Source organism: Dermacentor andersoni, chromosome 7 (assembly GCF_023375885.2).
Source record: "Dermacentor andersoni chromosome 7, qqDerAnde1_hic_scaffold, whole genome shotgun sequence".
Taxonomy (NCBI): domain Eukaryota; kingdom Metazoa; phylum Arthropoda; class Arachnida; order Ixodida; family Ixodidae; genus Dermacentor; species Dermacentor andersoni.
The window spans coordinates 83,272,477-83,290,944 of record NC_092820.1 but is presented as its reverse complement, the minus strand read 5'-3'; the positions used below and the strand labels follow the sequence as shown (position 1 = coordinate 83,290,944).

General features: G+C 46.2%; 1 protein-coding gene across 2 annotated transcripts; it reads right to left on the bottom strand.

Annotated features, from left to right (window-relative positions):
* Positions 1-319: 319 nt before the first annotated feature.
* Arp2 (Actin-related protein 2) lies at positions 320-14,482 on the bottom strand. 2 transcript variants are annotated; one of them, XM_055072741.2, is made up of 8 exons: positions 14,329-14,482; positions 14,046-14,156; positions 13,686-13,706; positions 10,928-11,216; positions 10,089-10,225; positions 9,516-9,665; positions 4,929-5,207; positions 320-1,921 (listed from the first exon to the last, which is right to left on the bottom strand). In XM_055072741.2, exons 1-8 carry the CDS (start codon positions 14,374-14,376, stop codon positions 1,745-1,747), a joined length of 1,212 nt encoding a protein of 403 aa, XP_054928716.1. In that variant the 5' UTR covers positions 14,377-14,482; the 3' UTR covers positions 320-1,744. The 2 variants fall into 2 exon arrangements, with proteins under 2 accessions (XP_054928716.1, XP_050037400.1); XM_050181443.3 differs by lacking the exon at positions 13,686-13,706.
* Positions 14,483-18,468: the final 3,986 nt, after the last annotated feature.

Sequence of the window (18,468 nt, the reverse complement as noted above, 5' to 3'; positions counted from 1 at the left end):
ATATCCCGCACTCCATGTGGTCGACCCGTTAGTCCTCTGTGCCTGGCATAGACGAACATTATTCGCTCGGTATCACCGCATGGCACGTCGACCTCCCTCACTTTCTCAGCGTTCCATCGAGGAACTATTCCTTCAATGTATTTTGTCTAGTAAAAAGCAGGGAGAGTTCTGAAAGTCATTTATGCGGTTTGATTAACTGCTTTCCATTAATGCCCATTTTGGGCACTAAAACCAGTTTATTCACCATCACTTATGTTCAATGGTAGAGGGTGCGGTCTGCTTCGTGCCACACCGACATAAGACAAACGAATGACACCCATTGATCTGCAAGTGAATGTTTATTATAAAATAAAATGAACAATGCAATCATTCTCAAAGAAGTGTTCTCAGGAGCACAATTCATTTGTGCTCCAAAATAATAAATGGAAAAAAAAAACTATTTTCTAAAATAATGTGCAAGCAGCTTGAAGCGCTTGCTGCTGAATCACAACAGGAGTGGCAATGGTCTTCGGAAAAAACCACCGGCCACCGAAAAAAGTCCGACCAAGGGAATGAAATGACCAGACATTCAAACAGGTGGAAGTCCCAACATACGTTCTAACCACAAACCGCTAGTCCATTCGGATTATTGTACATTATATTACAAGTTGTACACTAATTTGCCTTGCTGCGAAGGAGCACAGGTGCGAACGAGGGAACAGGCGTGCAAGTTCATTTGCCAGCAAATGTGACTGAACCCTACTCACACACACTCGCAGGGTTCAAGTGGGTTCTTGGGGCAGAACAACCATATGTACAGCTCAAGGAGGCTCGAACGAATTAACCGCACGCCGCGATGAATGGCGTGTAACAACTTGTGCTCGCTACCCTAAAAGTATTATATCACTCCGACCACCTAATCAATAGAGATGGAAGTCGATCTAGAATATAAATTGGCGATTATAAAGCGAAGCTACGCAAAAGAAGGATTCGTCATTGGAACAACATTTAACAATGGCACCGGCAGTGTCAGGAGGCCAGCCCGAAAAATGCACACTCAAGAAGTGGGGCCAAGCAAGAATTATCTCGCAGCAGTGAGGCGCTGCGAGAAAGCGAAGTGACGCATGCGTGGAGATCCCGACTTATCAGAGCCACAAACTCCTTTAGTGGAGATGTCGTTGAATGACCGAACAACGGTGCCACGTCGCACGCGAGCTCAAACAAGGCGCTACGTCAGCTTTACAGCCTCGGGTTTAGGAATGGCAGACAGCGCGGCGCACCACAACTGAACGCTGTCAAAGATGGTCCGTCGGAGATGGTCAGAGCCAACAGCCTCGGCAACTTTAGCAAGACAGAAGAGCCCGCCCATGCTTCTGCAATGGAAACGCTAGTGTGTAACCACTGCAATGTTTGGGAGCCATTGATGCAAAGGTGTCAAAATACTGCAAGCCTTCATACCTGTTGCGCGCAACAGTAGTTGCGCAATGCTCTGGAGCAAGAGACTGCTGTTGCCGCACCCACAAGCCACAACCGCTCGGGGACGACGTGCTTTTCTGCGAAGCGTGCAGATTGCATTGGGCCCGCCACAGTGCCGAAAACTGCCCCCCCCCCCCCACGTGCCATCGATGGCGTAAACATGGTGCTCGCTTCTACACATCACAGCTTCGAAGGACGCACCCGTTCTGCCGGCATGCCTGCGGCGTCCCCGAGCATTGCTGTGCAGCGAATGCAGATGGAAGTGCCGGCAATGTGATGGAAGTGCCGGTTACATGATGGCAGCACCGGGCAGTAGCTTGTCCAGCACGCGCACGCCTTTCTCCTCGTACTCGCTGCGGCTCATCCAGAACTTGTCGTTGTCCTTCATCACTTCGGCCAAGACTGAACCTCCGATGAAGACCATGTCCTTGCGTCGGGGAGGGTCCTCGATACGGATCTTGAACTTCTGCTCAGGAGTGAGTGGCGAGGAAAAAGGAAGGGAGGGGGTAGGGGACAAAAAAAGGAAAGGCCGTTTAGTAAACTGTCGGGTACCGCACACAACTGTGACTCAAGAACAACTCTGAGCCAATTTTGGGGCAGAAAACCACAAGGAGCAAGATATCGAATGCCAACTACCCAAGGCTAGCTTCGCAGCTAAAACACTAGCTTCACAGGACATTGAAGCAGACTTGCTGGGCCCTTAAGACAAACTGCAGCAAAACCAGTTTCCTGGTGTCCTTTTTCCTATTTATTTTTTCCCCAATCACACCCATAACTACCAGGAGAGAGTCATACAAATTTCATAAGCTTTTCTTTTTTTAGCTAAGCATTATATCTTTGTTATGGCTGCCACAAAATACAACAAAACAGCACCTCATTCTACGCAGTACGAAGCTTCTGGTGCTTTCTTTGATTAGGGGGCACTGTCGCAATGGGCGCAACGATGCCACAACAAAGCAACAACAATAATCATCAGGATAAACAATGAGAACATGTATCCTAACAATTGTCACTGCTTTGGTACAGCAATGTGTTGTCCGGCTGTGTTGTCCGACACTGCTTGGCAAAACAGCATCCCAAAGCCAACGGTGTGGCCCGCACACAAGCATTATTCAAGTGCACTCTCCTGTGTCTACTTTTTACAGCATCACTTTTATGGAGAACAAAGCTTCTGTAAGTAAGAAAATGACATACACATAAGATAGGATTGGTGCTACCACTGTGAAGATGTGGTAGCAGTGGCACGACACAACATGCCCCACTATTCATTGGCAAGCTTTAATCAACCACTGACAATAGAAAGGCTAATTTTGTTGCATATCAATACAAAATATGGTGCAACCTGTCAACACTATGCACCCTCTCTGTGCAGGCTTTTGACTCAAAGCCGGCCGCAGCACACAGCTGAGCAAAGCCTCAGATTTCCAGGTCAGCTGCACAACAACAATAACAGGGTGTCTACCAAGTTGACATTTCCAAATTCCCTGAGTTTTCCAGGTTTTCCCTGAGTGCCATTGCAAATTTCCCGGAGTGATGCAGAACTATGTTTTACGTTAAGACGGACTGAAACCATATCGCCTGATGCTGTCACTCTCTAGTAAGCACATGAAAAAAAATGAAGAAGCGACTTAATCCAATTTGAATACTAAGGAGCAGTGTTTATGTTATTCAAAAAGAGAATAGAAGGCATGGGTTAGTAAAATGCACAGCAAATAAAGTGTCTTCGAAAAACATTGCGAATGGAGTTGGACATTATCAAATACGAATAAAAAGGAGATGCATATAGAAGCAAATATTTTCGAATATGAGCTATTTCTATCAACTGATAGCAACCTCAGCGGGATGAGGCCCGAACTCTGTCACAATTGAGATTCTCTCTCAACAGCTCGTAGGTCAACCTCAACTGTCCTGACATACTCTCAGCCCGCGCACGACGCCCGAGTGTTGTGTTTCACTGCTTTAAAGAGTTTATTTTGGTTTGGATGAGGGACACCTGCGTCTCAGCATCAGCCAAAACTTTATTTTTTGAGCTCAAGCTCTTTCAAAACGGCGGCAGCAAGCTTCCATTCCCGTTTATTCCTCAATGCGTAGGTCATTTCTGTTCTTGTCCGCCTTCCACCACTCGTTCGCCCCCAAGGACCATTTGAAGCATCTTGGTCAGTTGCACAGTCCACGACCGATTTTTCGAACTCCCTAGGGGCCGCAAGAACGTCCGAAAAATCGGCCAGTTGGAAAAAAATAAATCCGTGTCATTTACTGCCCTTAGGGGCTCAAACCGCCACAGGCACGTTCGAAAACACTCTGAAGGCCTGTCGGTACACATATTAGGCATATCGATGCTCGTACTGTGACAGGAAATACCGGGTGCCTGCGTGTATAATTAAGGAATACATACTGTGTTCCGTGGCCCCTTCTCACGCTTGTTATGCTTCACTGCAATACTTTTGCGTAAGCTTCACCAAGTAACATTTCTGTACAGAGGCGAAGCTGACTTTCGGAAACGGCATTATACAATGCACTGTGCTTTCCAAGCTTCGAAGCCAATCGCGAGGATCGCAAAGGCGGAGTCTGTGCCATTGCTGACAGCAGCGAATTCTTTCAATAAAAAACACGGCACCCAACGGCAAGAAGCTGCATGGCGAACGTCGCCGCATTGGTGGTTACGGCTGCCAACGGATCTGCGTGAGAGAGCGCCGGTTCGAGGTGGCGAGTCAATAAAAATAGCAGCGGTGGTGGCTTTTATTAATGCCGTGTCGGACCTGCGGTCGCGGCAAAACGTCCGGAAATTCGGACGGCGAAGAGTTCTTGCGTCGGAAATTTCACACGTTTTTATGCGTTGACTCTATGGGGTAACGTGGCGGGGCCGCGAAGCCGTCCAAATTATCGGTAATCCGGAAAGTCGCTCGTTGACTGTACACTGGCAACTCCTCCTGCCGACGACAGGGCATCAAAGACGATTCATTACGATTCCTGTCTGTTACTCGACCCTTTCAATAAAATTGCCGCTAATTTTCCCTGATAGAGGCCCGAATTCCCCGAGTTTTCCCTGACTTTTTCCAGACTACTCAAAATCCCTGAGAATTCCCGGTTTTCCCGGTTGTTAGACACCCTGAATAATAAAAAAAGAACCATACTTGTGAACAATTTCAATTGTGGAAGATTTCTGGCTCCTGCAGTTGCACAAGCAGCTTGCAAAAGCATAGCCTTCGAGATGCGTTTCTGTTATTCCAAGCAAGCGCTCACTCAAGGCTTCAATTTGAACATTACCTATTGCGCAGCCCCTACTGTCACGATTCTTTTTTAGCCATCTCCTGGCATAAAACAAATGTTTCGAGGTTGCTAGAAGAGTGATCAAACACTCTAAATTAACTTCATGGTTGTCTTTCGTGTCCTTCAAGCGGCTTTTGCACCCATCCACGGAATGCCTAATGCTCCACAAATGCAACTGACAAGCACTGAAATGCATGCCGTACCATGAGCTTCTCCGTGTCCCCCCGGAGCACGCGCTCCAGGTAGAGCTGCTTGATCTCGCGCTCAAGACGGCTCGGCAGACCCGGGTACATGGTCGAGCCCCCCGACAGGATGATGTACTTGTACAGCTTCGTTCGCACGTCCATCGCCGCACTCTGGATCGTCTGGAAGAGCAGCTCCGCAATGCCCAGCCCCTCCACATTGATAAGGTGTGGCTGGAACAGGGCCTCCGGTGCCTCAAAGCGCTCGCCGCCCAGCTTGATGGTGCGACCGTCTGGAAGCTGCACGCACCCATGGAAGTAAGGGAAACAACACAGAACACTAAGGTAGCACGCTGTCAACAAACATGGCATCACCAATGGTGAAAACATAAGCAAGAAAATTCAAACTGGAACAGCGAAATCGGAACATTGTTAGTGTACTTGGTCAGAAACATGTTAACCTAACAATTTTTTGCGCACTCGTCCCTTACCTCCAACATTAATCCCTTAAAGGCCCCCTGACCAGGTCTGACCATTTTGAGCCGACAAGCGCAAAGCACATAATGCGTGCCCATCATCGCGTCTGCTAAGAATTACCTCGCTATGCACCATGGAAAGAGCTTAAATTTCAAACTAAACACTGTTTGCCCTTCTTCTCGTGGGTGCCACGCTCTAAGACGGGGGCATGATGTATACAGTTGAACCTCACAATAACGAGATCGGCGGGGAATGCGAAAAAAATGACTTTTGTGAGTATTTCTTTGTTGTGAAATGAGAGAGCACAGATAGAATGCGTCGCAGAATGAAAATTTACTGTCAAAATTCCATTAGCCTACTTTGGTAAGCTTTGCTTGAGGATGTAGAACCACAATGCCGACAGTACAAAGTGCGCCACGTGCATCAATCAGCAGTGGCTGCGCTGTTGTGGAGCAGTACTCTTGGTCAATCGCTTTTGGAGATGCGTTCACTTTTGCGAGATTTTGTGTAACTCTGCGCCAGACACAGAGCAACAGCACTCCATGCATGCATCATCACTTCACCACACGCTGCGGCGCGTAGGCACTGACGCATCTGGTGCCGAGTGCGAAAGTGATCGTACCTCGCATATTCGAAGGCAACTGAACAATATTATGGCCTCTTCATGCAAATCTACGTCCGGCACCGAATCCGCACACGATGCCTGTCGGGTGGCACCAAAACCAGCATTCTTGAAGGTAAGGGATGCATACCGTAAAAACCGGACTATAGGTCGGACCGGAATATAGGTCGATCCCCCAACTAACGAATCCTCAAAATGAAAAAAAAAAAATATCCTTTTCAATGGCAAAAGTACCGAAAGACATGACACCCTTACCTTGAAACAAATGCGAGTCGGGGGGTTGCACAATGGTGACAGTATTTATTCAGTATTATGCTCGCATGTGCACCCGGCCAAGTTTTTAGCGGTTTCGCGCGATCATCGACACGCGTGCTTGTCAACACCTTATTAATGGCGCTGAGCAGCGAAACAAACGAGATACGCGCATGTGTACACATGCCCTTACTTTCGCGATTTCGCCGCTCCGTGCCGTGATGATAAGGTGCTGACAAACACGCGGGTCGATGGTCGCGCGATACTGTTAAAAGTTCGTCGGGTGTACAGTACACAGAAGGGCACGAAGTGCGCAAGCTCTACTCCGAATCAGAGCAACGCCTTTGATCAGAGTCGGATGACAAGTGCTTCTCGCTGCCCAGTCCATAGCGCGTGCGATCTCTACCGCTTTCAAACGGATGCATTCGGCAGTCACAGGCAGCGATCTTACACGCAGCTCGCGGACGGACTCCACAACCTTGCCTTCCAGTTCTGCAGTCCACTGCGATCCGGCACGAAATGACGTTTTCTTTTGGTTGCTGCAAGTTGTAATACGTTGCTTTTGCCTCCTCCACTACCGAATGCTCTTTTCGGATACTTCAAGTTCGCGCTGTGCCGCCAGGTTGCCGTGGGCTTCCGCGTACTCAATCGCCTTTTTCTTGAAGGCGACGGTGAATTGACGTCGGCTTCCGCTCCCGCTCATTTTGAAACAAAATGAAAGTGCAGCCTTTAATTAATATAACTTTCCGACAATGGAAACGCAAAATGCCGGTGTCACAGGTGCCACAGCGTCGCCACGCCGCCATGCTGCTGATGGCGATGGCGAAGGCGGCTGTTTACTTTATCCGCCCATTGTTGCAAGACTTCCGTAGTTTTTCCGCCAATGTCCGGTATATAAGTCGAGGGTCGACTTTTCGCGATGGGTTTTTGAAAAAAAGTTCGACCTATATTCCGGTTTTTACGGTACTCCCGGATTATCGCTCAATCACAGCCCGATGCATGGCATTCCATGCTGTGACTGCCATCTCAAGCGCCATATGCCATTCTACATCGGCAAGATGTAGATTTCCTTGTTTTTGGTGCATTTTTCTCACCAAGGCGCACGTTACGCACTGCACTACGTGTGCAAGAACTGTTGTCATATGTCTGTAGCAACATGTGTGCCACTTCAAACTGGTAATCAACAAACAAGATGGCGGCCATGACGTGTTTCTGGCACGCTCGATCGTTTTTGGTGCTTGGTTGTTTTTGTTAACAAAAGTGACGGCACCCATGCAAGTGTAATGTGGCAGTATTTTATGCAATTTCAGTGCAAAAGCATATGAGGATATTTTGGAACTTGCTAGCCTTGTACAAGCAGGCAATATGCGGGGTTACGTTCCAGCAAATTTTGTTGATGCAGGATTGTAGTACTACAGCAACATTTCGTTGCCGAAAGGTACGAAATGCATTGAATCCTATGGGCTTTCGCCGTGGATACAAAAATATTTCGTTGTCACAGGATTTCGTTATCGTGGGTTTCGAATTTATCAGCAAGTGCGCCTACGCACATGTATGTGCTGCGACGTTGGTCATAGGGCCCTGTGACACATCGAAAATTATTCAAGGCAACATCTGTTGTTTGTGCAATCTTTTGCTTCAATAGAGAAATTCACACACCAGCACACCAGCACTTCACACACCAGCAAGAGATGTACTTCCATTTCGTCTGCTTGTTACAACATCGTGCAGTTGCGCGTGCTGAGAGTGAAACTCATCTTCTACAGTGTTCCTGCGTGCGATCTGCTGTGATCTACTTGTGTCTGCCTCAGTATTCGTGTAGCACAGACTTGTAGCGCTAGTCAGGTGTTCTTGTGCACAGCGCAAACAAGACAAACGCAAATGCTCACGCGCACAACCATCAACGAAAGTGCACCATGCAGCAAAAAAGCGAGCAGAAAAAATAAAGCGGGGCCCATGACGTATGCGTCACATGACCCTCCAGCTCCAGTATGGGAGAATGCAGGGAAGGAATTTCGCTTGTGGAGACTAGACTGGGCAAGTGGAAAGTGCATCCTCATTGGCGCTGAAGCTGACCTCCTGAAATCATGGGTTCGGGGCACTGAAATATTTCAATGCCAGCCATTAATGAACCAATTTGAAAAATTCTTGCAGTAGAAAGCTCCGAAGAGGGCACATAACGACTAATCATAATTCGCTATGTGGCCTGGTGAGGGGTTTCTTATAGAAGTCAAGTTGCATTAAACCATTTAAAAAATACTTTGCCACAAAAAGTTATTCAGTGCATTCAGCAGAAGCAGATTATTGGCAATCAAACACACCGTTCACGGTGCTCCCACTGCTCCTTCAATGATTTGCACTGCGAATGCTACGTCGAAGCGGGGCGTGCCCACAACGCTTCGCCTACTGAACGTCACCATGGCGGGCAGTTAAAATTCGGCTTTGGATGTTGACATAGACACCACTTTTTTCCAATTCTGAAAACCCTACATGACCCTCCCCCTACGTGCACGCCACCTCCTCTCTCACCAACAACATGCTCTAGTGCGAACACCTCTCCAACAATGCAAACGATGCAGTGACGACTCAAGTGCCGTGCAGTGAATCCCTTGCAAAAAAAAAGGGGAAAAAATATATGCAAATCCCGCGCACCGTGGGAAATGGAGCGCGTGAACCTTTCATGAGCCAGCAAGGTGAAAATGGCAAATTACGACGAGAGATATGCTGCAGATTTCAGTGACAAACGCGTTTCTCAGCCACCACCGTGGACCTTCCAGAGCAAGCAGAAGCGTTATTCGATGTGTTGAATCAAGAGACACGACCTGCTCGGCTTTGAGTAGCTTTGAGCGCATCACACCACGATGACAGACGGACAACGAATTCTGGCGACAAACGTGTTCTGTAACTTCCACCTTCATCGTCCGCTAGAATATTTGTGCGCTCACTTTCTATAAGTAAACTGTCGGAATGCAACACAGCTAATGATCCAAGCTTCTCAAATTGCCGGCTTGCATGAGGGAAATTCGTAAGGGTGCCTTATTCTGCCTTTTTGGGCATGCATCCGTAGTGGTTAAAGCATCGAGGGAACTGGGATTAAAACAAACCATCAGAGACGTAATTTCTTTGTTTATTGAGTGACAGCTTCCACTCTGCATCAATGTGCACATGTGTACACAGCAAGTTAGTAGCTGTTAGGAACGGGCACCAAAAAGTGGAAGAGGAGAGGGGGGTATTAAAAATGTAAAAATGATGCTCACAGTGTATGACTCCACCAGGAAGGTTGTCTCTAGGGCCAACTTCTGCTCCTGCTCCACATTGTAGCTGACGTAGCAGAGCTTCTCCTTGATCATGCGCACTGTTTCAAAGTCGGCTGAATGGTTGAACACGTAGCCACGTAATAGCAGCAGCTGCAACAGGAGGAAGCAAATCAGGCAAGCCTTGTCTCCTGTCGCTCCCACAAGCACCATCGACGACTCTCCATTTTCAAGCTTATCTTAAAGTCTTGTCATAAGCTTTGCAATATTAAATTTTGTGAAATGAGAGGATCAGACATGTACTAACATGAGCACAAGTCGGTATGAAGAATTGGTTATTTTTGTGTCTATGAACTGCAGGCAGATTTAAAACTTAGGTCCTTCACCGCGTACATGCATCCACCATCACAGTCGTGACAGAGCTGAAAGTCCAGTGTGGAAGCTTAATGTTTACTGCAGCTCGCAGCTGGTTACGCTTCCCGATGACATAACTGATAACTGATAACAATTCATTGTCGAGCATATGATTCTTGCAAACGCTTTGAATTTGTCATCTTGCAGAGATCAGGAGCATACCTTGATGAGATACCGCGTGATGTCTCGGCCCGCAATGTCCAGCCTCCGAGTCAAATGATTTAGGGCAAAGCCTTCAAACACAGGGCAGATGTGCGTGACACCATCACCAGAGTCCACAACCACTCCTGTGTAAAGGCCTGCAGGAAAGAGTGAACGAGAGCAACGACCCATAGCTGACTTGAGCTCGTTCACTCCATGACCTCAGTGCACTACAAAACACACACGATACCCTCGAAATTGTGGTGAAATGTACTGATGGTTCGGTTAACACTTCAGCACTACACAGTGCTCAGGGCAAGAAACAACAACTAGAATGTCTGGTATAATAATAATAATAATAATAATAATAATAATAATAATCACCGGCCTGGTAGCCCAGTGGCTATAGTGTTGCACTGCTAAGTGCAAGGTCATGACTTTGAGCCAGGCAGTGATGGCCACGTTCTAATGGAGGCGGAATGAAAAAAAAACTATGTTCACGTGACGAGCATTGGGTGCACGTTAAACAACTCCAGGTGGTCAAAATTACTCCGGAGCCCCATTATAGCATGCCTCATAATCACAATTGTGGTTACGGCATGCAAGACCGCAGAATTTAATTTCTAATTTACTATTACTAATAATAATGACATACTTCCTATCATCGCAGAGTGATAAGAGGAGTGGAAATAAATGCTCCCACTCCCTTTACAGCAGGTAGCGGTAGCACATTATTAGAAACAAGTACGACCTGCGAGGACCACAAAAAGAAACCTTTGTATTGTATGCCGGATTTTGCAGTAAAACGGGTTAAACACCCGGCAGAGCGCAATTTGCGTGAGGGAAATTGAAGCACGCACCTTGGGCGTAGAGTGTGAGCACAGCCTGGATGGCAATGTAGGCACTGTCGAACTGGTACCTCTCGAACATGACCTCGATCATGCGCTCGCGGTTCTTGAGCGGGTTCATGGGCGGCTCCGTGAGGAGCACCTTGCATTCGTGCGGGTCGATGGCCAGCTTCTGCTCCCCAAAGGTGTAGTCCCACACCAGGCACATGTCATCCCAGTTGCGTACGATGCCATTCTCCATGGGGTACCCCACCTCCAGCATGGAGCGCAGCTTGGAGGCCTCATCACCAACCATCACATCCTGTAGACGGCCGGGAACTAGTGTTACAGGCGTTATGGATGCTGATAAAACACTGGTCATTCAATTTGCAATTTTAGTTGTAAATTTGGTATCCAATATTTCCTTATAATTTTAATACGAAGGGGCTGCAGGGCATAGTGGGGTATTTCCACGAGTATAGTACAATCCTTGTATTCCGCCTGTATGCCAGCCTATGGGCCTGTATGCCAGCCTATGGGCCCCCAAGACGGCTTGGGGGCCCACGCTAGTTTTCGATTTTTGGGTCTTGGGTTAACGCGAACGCAAGAACCCAAGACTGGCTTGGGTTCTGCACATGCGCACTTGTGGCGCGCAATTTTCTTGGGTCCCGAAGCTACTTGGGCCCCCAATTCTAAAACTCTCCAATGTGTACAGCAGTCGACAAGTGGTCTGCAAGACTAGCAAGCAATGTGTGCCAATTTGAAAGGAAGTGGAATCCACGATGGTAGATGATTAGGTATTGCTGATAAAAACTGAAAAATTTGCAGCTGTACAGTTGCTGTAAGCCAACACAAGATGGGGCAAGTGAACATCCCTGGGAAGTCCTGCAGTGGAAGTAAATCAGGCTGCTGCTGATAATGACTTCTAACATCCACAACATACCTCCAGTGTACATAAACACCACATATGGCATACATAAATACCCCACTATGCGGACCTTTAGTTGACTCGGTTCATGGACTGCTGCTGTGTAAAACAAAAGACCCCAGGCGCTCAATGAATCTGTGAGAGCGAGCAGAAGAGCTACGCAAGCTACAAATGAAGTAAAATTTCCAGTTACTTGAAAAATGCTCCAAATGTCGTCAGTTCAGTTCAACAAAGGCAGTGGTAACAAAAAATTTATTACCTCAGACGGACAAGAAAATTTAGTGTCACTTTGACACTTAATTGCCTTTGTGACAGGCTGTCACAAAGGCAAGGTTTAGGCACTCAATGCAGAATGCAGTCATCAGTTAGTGCTTTCGTTAAACTCACTTCGCTAGGTCAAAGTGTGTAGCCTCAACAGCAGTGCTTCAAAAATAAATAAGAACACTCAATTCAGGGTTGGCACCAATTCTGAAAATACAATTTTTTTTGTTTATGTCAATGTCATAACCGTCACTCTGCCATAAGTAGTCATTTGCAATCAAAACTGCCATTATCCGTCAGCTTGCCTTGGCTGCAATGCTGTCTCGTATTGGATTGTTACAAATGATCATGTTAATGTGGTTGCAAAGAATTACGTTACACCACACACTAAATTATGGATGGTATTGAGTGTTGTCTTACAAGCATGAACCAAAATAACAAATGCGTAATACAAGAGTGCTGGTTGGACCTCATTAGCTGAAATTCTACATATTGAACAAATAGTGTAGGCAGATGGGTGTTGTGGAAGACAAAGAGTACCTGTGTTCTTTTTGGCAAGTTCTATTTACACAGTTTTCTTCAATATGTCAAATACACAACATGCATACTGATCTGCCAGTTGACACTCCCATCAAAGCTAAGGGTGACTTTCCTTTCCTGTCAAGCAGCGTGCAGTCAAAGTGCCACTTCGGAAAGTAAAATGCACTAACCGCATTAAGAAGTTCCAGAGGAAAGACGGAAACAAGGTACAACATTTTAGCAAGTGTTTCTAAGGCTGGTGTAATGTAGTAATTCCTTTAACTGGGTTCTATTCCCTTTATAGTGATGACATAGGCAAATCAAAACGATGCTTGGACCATTGGTACAATGTGAAAAGAAAGAGTTGTAATAGAATAGCTACATTACCTGCCGCAGATTTTAATTGATCTACGAACGTCTCAACTGGTCGTACTGTGACAATTTTACAGCAATAATGGTGAAATATGCAGCCGCAAACATTTTATTTAAATGCGTCGGCACAACTAGCCCGCCCCTAGCAAACATCTTGTTCCCTGCACATGCCCTTCCACACGTGCATGCATAAACAAAAGACAGCAATGTTTACAGACAACAACCTCTCTTGTTGCACGTGCTGGTGAAAGGCAAACAAGCGAGCAGTAACAGACCACGCCAGAACCTGCTGACGCAAGTAGTGACAGAGAGGCCAGCAACAGTCATGGGCCAATGCATTCCTTCAACGGTAGCAATCGACGGCGCGATGCGTGGCCGCGTATGCAAATTACGTTGCCCGCGCACGGATGTACTAATGAAAGAGCTTCGAAACCAGTCAGGCAGAATGGAGGCACTGCTTCGAAACCAGCAGCAAGCCGTTTTGCACGAGCAGAGCTTTCAACATGCGTGAAGGTATAACCGCTATGGAAACGTACACAGCTCAGGCTATGTCGGCTACCCGTCTGTGGATAAGTGAGCACGAATGTGTGACGGGGGGCAATCAAGTTCGAGATCATAGCACATCAACCGTTGCGAGGTGCGCAATGAACACATGCAGGTGCGAACGTTCTTATCATGGGATGACGGCTACAGGTCGGAGCTCGTACTCACGTATGTTTCTGTCGTCGAGTCCTTTGCAGCGTGGATGTGGGAGAGAATTTTTGAAGTAAATACACGGCGAAAGACCAAAGCACCGCCAAATGATACCCAGGTTCTTGAAGCTGAATAAACTATTCTTGAATCAAGTACCGCATACCCCCCGGACAGACAGCGGAATGACATCACCGGAAACTACTTCGCGAAGACCGCTCCCTGAAGTTGATAGCGGCGTTCGCAGCGAAATTCCCGTAGCGACAAGGCGCACAGGACATCAAAAAGCCGGGCCACTGAGTTTCACGACAGCTTAAGCACCCAAATAAACAACGGTTTGTTTACTACAGTCACTCATCTCGAAACATCCAAGTGACTCACCTTAATTTCGATGTCACCTATCTTGTGGGCGGCTCGTAGAATCGGCCTCCCGACGAGCGACGGGAATCGGAAGGCCGGGAAGTTGGATCCCGCGTAACCACATTTGACGAACTGCAAAGCGCAAACACCAAGGCAGGCCCGATGAGAAGTGACGGGGGCGGGCAGTCACCACCATCTTGGGGCGAAAGGTAGGTACACCGGCCCGTTGACAATCCGAGGGCCATCGGCGAGCGATCGCCGCCTCGGGCGCCAAAATAAACGCACGGACGCTTAGAACACTTACCCCCGTTCCGTTGTCGCACACAATGACTTTTTTACCTTGGCTATCCATTACGATTAATGGGGACACAAAAACTTTACGCTAGCTACACATCCAGACATATAAAGCACACGGACACATTCACCGCCCTACCACAACCGGAAGTTGATGAGGAAGTTACAGGAAGTTGTGTGCGAAAGGGCGACGGCAGCGACGAGACGGTCATTGCGGCGGTGCCCGTCGTCTGCTACGTTTCATAGATGGCGCCTCAGGTTGCGCCAGAATCGCGCCAGTTTCAATCGATTAATAAATTCTTGCAGGCTTTTAAAACGCACGTGTTTAAACTCGGGAGTATTTGCACTCCAACACACACAGGTACTAGAGTTAATGGCTGCCAGTATGATTGTGCCAGATAGCGTTCTGTTCTAGTAGACTTTCATGTGCATGCAGCAGACAGAAAGAAGGCATGGAGTTTCATACAATAACTATTAGCGGTAACTCTAGCGCTAGTGCCAACGAGAGCTGCAATGGGGGCAGTTCAGCCAGCACGGGAATTACAGAGAGTACGTGTGTTTGCCTAAACTTCGCCCTTCTGGCTTCAAACGGCGTCGTGACTTTGTAAAGTCGTCATTTTCAACAAAGTGCTGCATAATAAGTAAAGAAACATTATTAAAATTGTCGGATGGTAGGATTCGAACACAGTACCTCTAGCACAGAAGCCCGATACTGAAGCTATTACGCCAAAGACGTATGTATGAGGCCGCCTCTCCAAAGTTTCATTTATGGAATGAACATGTTTATCCGCTCTCGCTCACAACAAGCAAAATAAACAGCCCTTACGAATTTATCGTGGGCATGCCATTGCCATGAGACACTAGGCATGTTTCAATTTGGCCCACTCGACAAGCTCAGCCATTGCAATTAGTAGTGATCGTGCGCGTTCGCAGCGTCTTCTGAACTTCGAAAAGTATATTTGCTCCGAAATTTACGATAATGAAGGCATATAAAGCATAAGAAACAAGGCCACAAGAATGTCTGAATCCACAAACACGAAGATCAGACAAATCCATGCACTTCCCATCATTCCCATGGTGGCTGAACGACTGCAGTGCTAGGATTCGCTCTAGTAATTATTGTAGAAAACTCTATTAAAAAAGGTAAGCGATTACTATTACAATTACTCCTTTCAAAAATGTAATTGACTATCGTTACCAATTACTGCCCCACAAAAATAACTGAGCAATTACTAAAATGTGATCGATTACTTTAACGTTACTTTTCTCCTTAGTTTATTAACATTGCACAGATACAGTAAAAAGGATGAGCTGGCGTGTGGTGGCACAGTGGCTTTGGCGTTGCGCTGATAAGCACCAGGTCACCGGATCAAATCCTGGCCGCGGCAGCTGTATTTCGATGAGGGTAAAAACGCCCGTGCATTGGGTCCCATGTTAATGAACCTTAGGTGGTGAAAATTAATCCGGTGTCCCCCAAGATGGCATGCTTCATAATCATATTGTGATTCTGGCACGTAAAGCTCTCGAATTTAATTTTTAATTAACGAGCTAGCCTGCTTCTTGCAATGTGTTGACTGCATCCCTTCACACGATTCACTAAGAATTGCTTTTCAAAATTTGCTTAAATAATCTTTCCTCGTTTTCTCACGAAAACATCTGTCAGAAACACTGAAAACTTGCTCAATCAGTGTGCTGGAGAAAAGGGCTGTGTTCTAACATACAAACAACTTGCGCACAAAATTGTTGCGATGCTTGGATCTGGGTCACATATGAAGCGTCATTGTTAATCGAGCTAGGGGAAGGCGCTCCCGATAAGGCCAGTGAAAAACTGACAAATCGCCCATAGGTGATTCCCTGGGATTAACATCCGAAGTGACCATCGCTATGTAGTAGTGCTGTTTGAATTTGTGCTCTTTACTAGTGAACCACTTACACTTAAACAACTAATTGTAACAGATGCCACCAAATATTCACGTTCCTTGAAAGGGTGAGCAAATCTGTAATGTAATTTAACATAAAGCTGCATATTATTCAGCCCCAATAGTACCGTTTCTGCATTGCAATTGCGAAAATAGGTGTATGCGAGTCACATATATATCAAACAGATAGAAACATATGCGTCTGTAAGGTTGTCTTCCAGTAGATACCTTCCCATGTTTATATCCCTGAGAATGAAAGAGCAGACACTATTGCTAAAGAAGCTCTCTCAAGGCCACCAACAGGTGGAGCACCAATCAACCAATCTTTCCCAAACGACGTAATTTGCAGCCACTTTGTACCTCACCACATGAGCCGTGCACAGTGAACGGGCTTGACCCATCGGAGGTCACTCTAGCTGATGGAATAAGAACAGGATCGGCCCGCACTCGAGCATGGGCATTCAAAAATGGGCGAGGTACCTCTCCGCTGTGCACAGCATGTCAGGAAATTGGTGGCGTGGAACACGTCATGTGGTCCTGCTGGTGCTTCAATACCAAATGGCAAACTCCACTTGACAACCTGCCAAAAAGAGGATTTCCAAACACGTGTGGGACAGATCATATTCTTCGAAGGACCGAGGATAGTCCGCAAGGAGATTTCATGCCTTTTACTCGCATATCTAGATGACACTTAACTCACAGACATGTGGTAACAGATTCCTTAACAGTGAAACAAACAAAGAGGTGGAGCAATTTCTGGCCCAGACTGCCAGGCTAACACCACCTGTAATCAACACCCTATGCAACCAACGAACTGCCAAGAACTTCTGTCTATATCACAAAAGCCATAGAATGCATTCAGCAAAGAATTAAGTAGCAGCTCTTACTACCTATGAAGGCCGCTTAAAAGCGCTTCCAGGAGAGAGAGAGAGAGAGAGAAATCCGTAACAGAAAAACTCATATGTCGGACTTCCAAGAGAGCTATGCAAATCTACAACCCCGCCTCAGGTGATCAAGACGTAACTGCAGCGTGCTGATTGAGGGAAGGAGGTAAGCCATGTACCATGTTATCATCCCTTAAAACACTGTAGCTCCTGCTAAATTTAAGTACTCAAAGCTGCGTAGCCCGTTATAACTTGTTTCACTGAATATGTAACTCGTTACATGTAAATGGTTACTGGAAATAATAACTGAATTACAGTGAGTGTTACCAAGTAAACTAAGTAATCGGCAAATTACAAAAATTACCAAGTAGTCAATTACAAGTAATAAATTACATGTAATTTATTGTGTACAAGTCTGGTATGCAGGCAATATGTTGGGGTAAGTGAAGACAGTAGTTTAAGCAATGTGACCAGCAAGGGACGCATTTCGTAAAGATCCATTTAATTTTCCCTTTCATATTCATTTGTCCAACGCAGTTCGCATAGGTGAGAAAATATGAACCCAGCTTGGCATTAGTAGTACAGATTAAAAAATTTGCAGTTTCGTCCAAAGGTTAAAGTACTGACAATGATAGCAAAGTTTAGCATTGAGCTTTAACTACTCAGACAGTGTTCTAGCTATACGCAGGTGGGACTATACGTCGATGCAACATATGCGAATGTGCCAAAATTTCTGGCACACCCTTAAAAGCTTTAACATTCCATGTAGTGTGCGTAATGGCAATCTGACAGGAGCCACTGCGCGGCCCGTGAATAGTGGTGCCAGCAAAACTATATCACTTTCAGATTGTGAGCACTAATATTGTTTTGCTTTCTTTAATAATCTAAGAGGGTTTAGGATAAAAAGCATGTGCTGTGAATGAAATATTTCATTACTTTTGTTTGCACGCTGAAATTCTCTCAAATTATGAGGAATAATTCAATCAAGAATATAAGATCTAGTTTGAGCGACTTTGACAGTCGAATAGTGTATCATCTACATTGTATATAGATATAGATAAATGCATACATACAATACATATACCTAAATATGTACAGAACATTAGGCAAAAATGCACTTGGAGGGTCCGTATAATTGCTATTGCAATAAGAGTGCTATGTCCTGCATTAAAAATGTACAATGGTAAGTAAGGATCAATGAAAAATATACAGCAGGGACAGATCAAGACATATTTGTGGACTACGGTAAGGAGTAAATTAGAGAAAGCTAAGAAGGTTTATGGAGGTGGGTATCAGCTGTCTGCACGAGGCAAAAGTTCATAGGATTGAAACACCGTGACGAGAAAA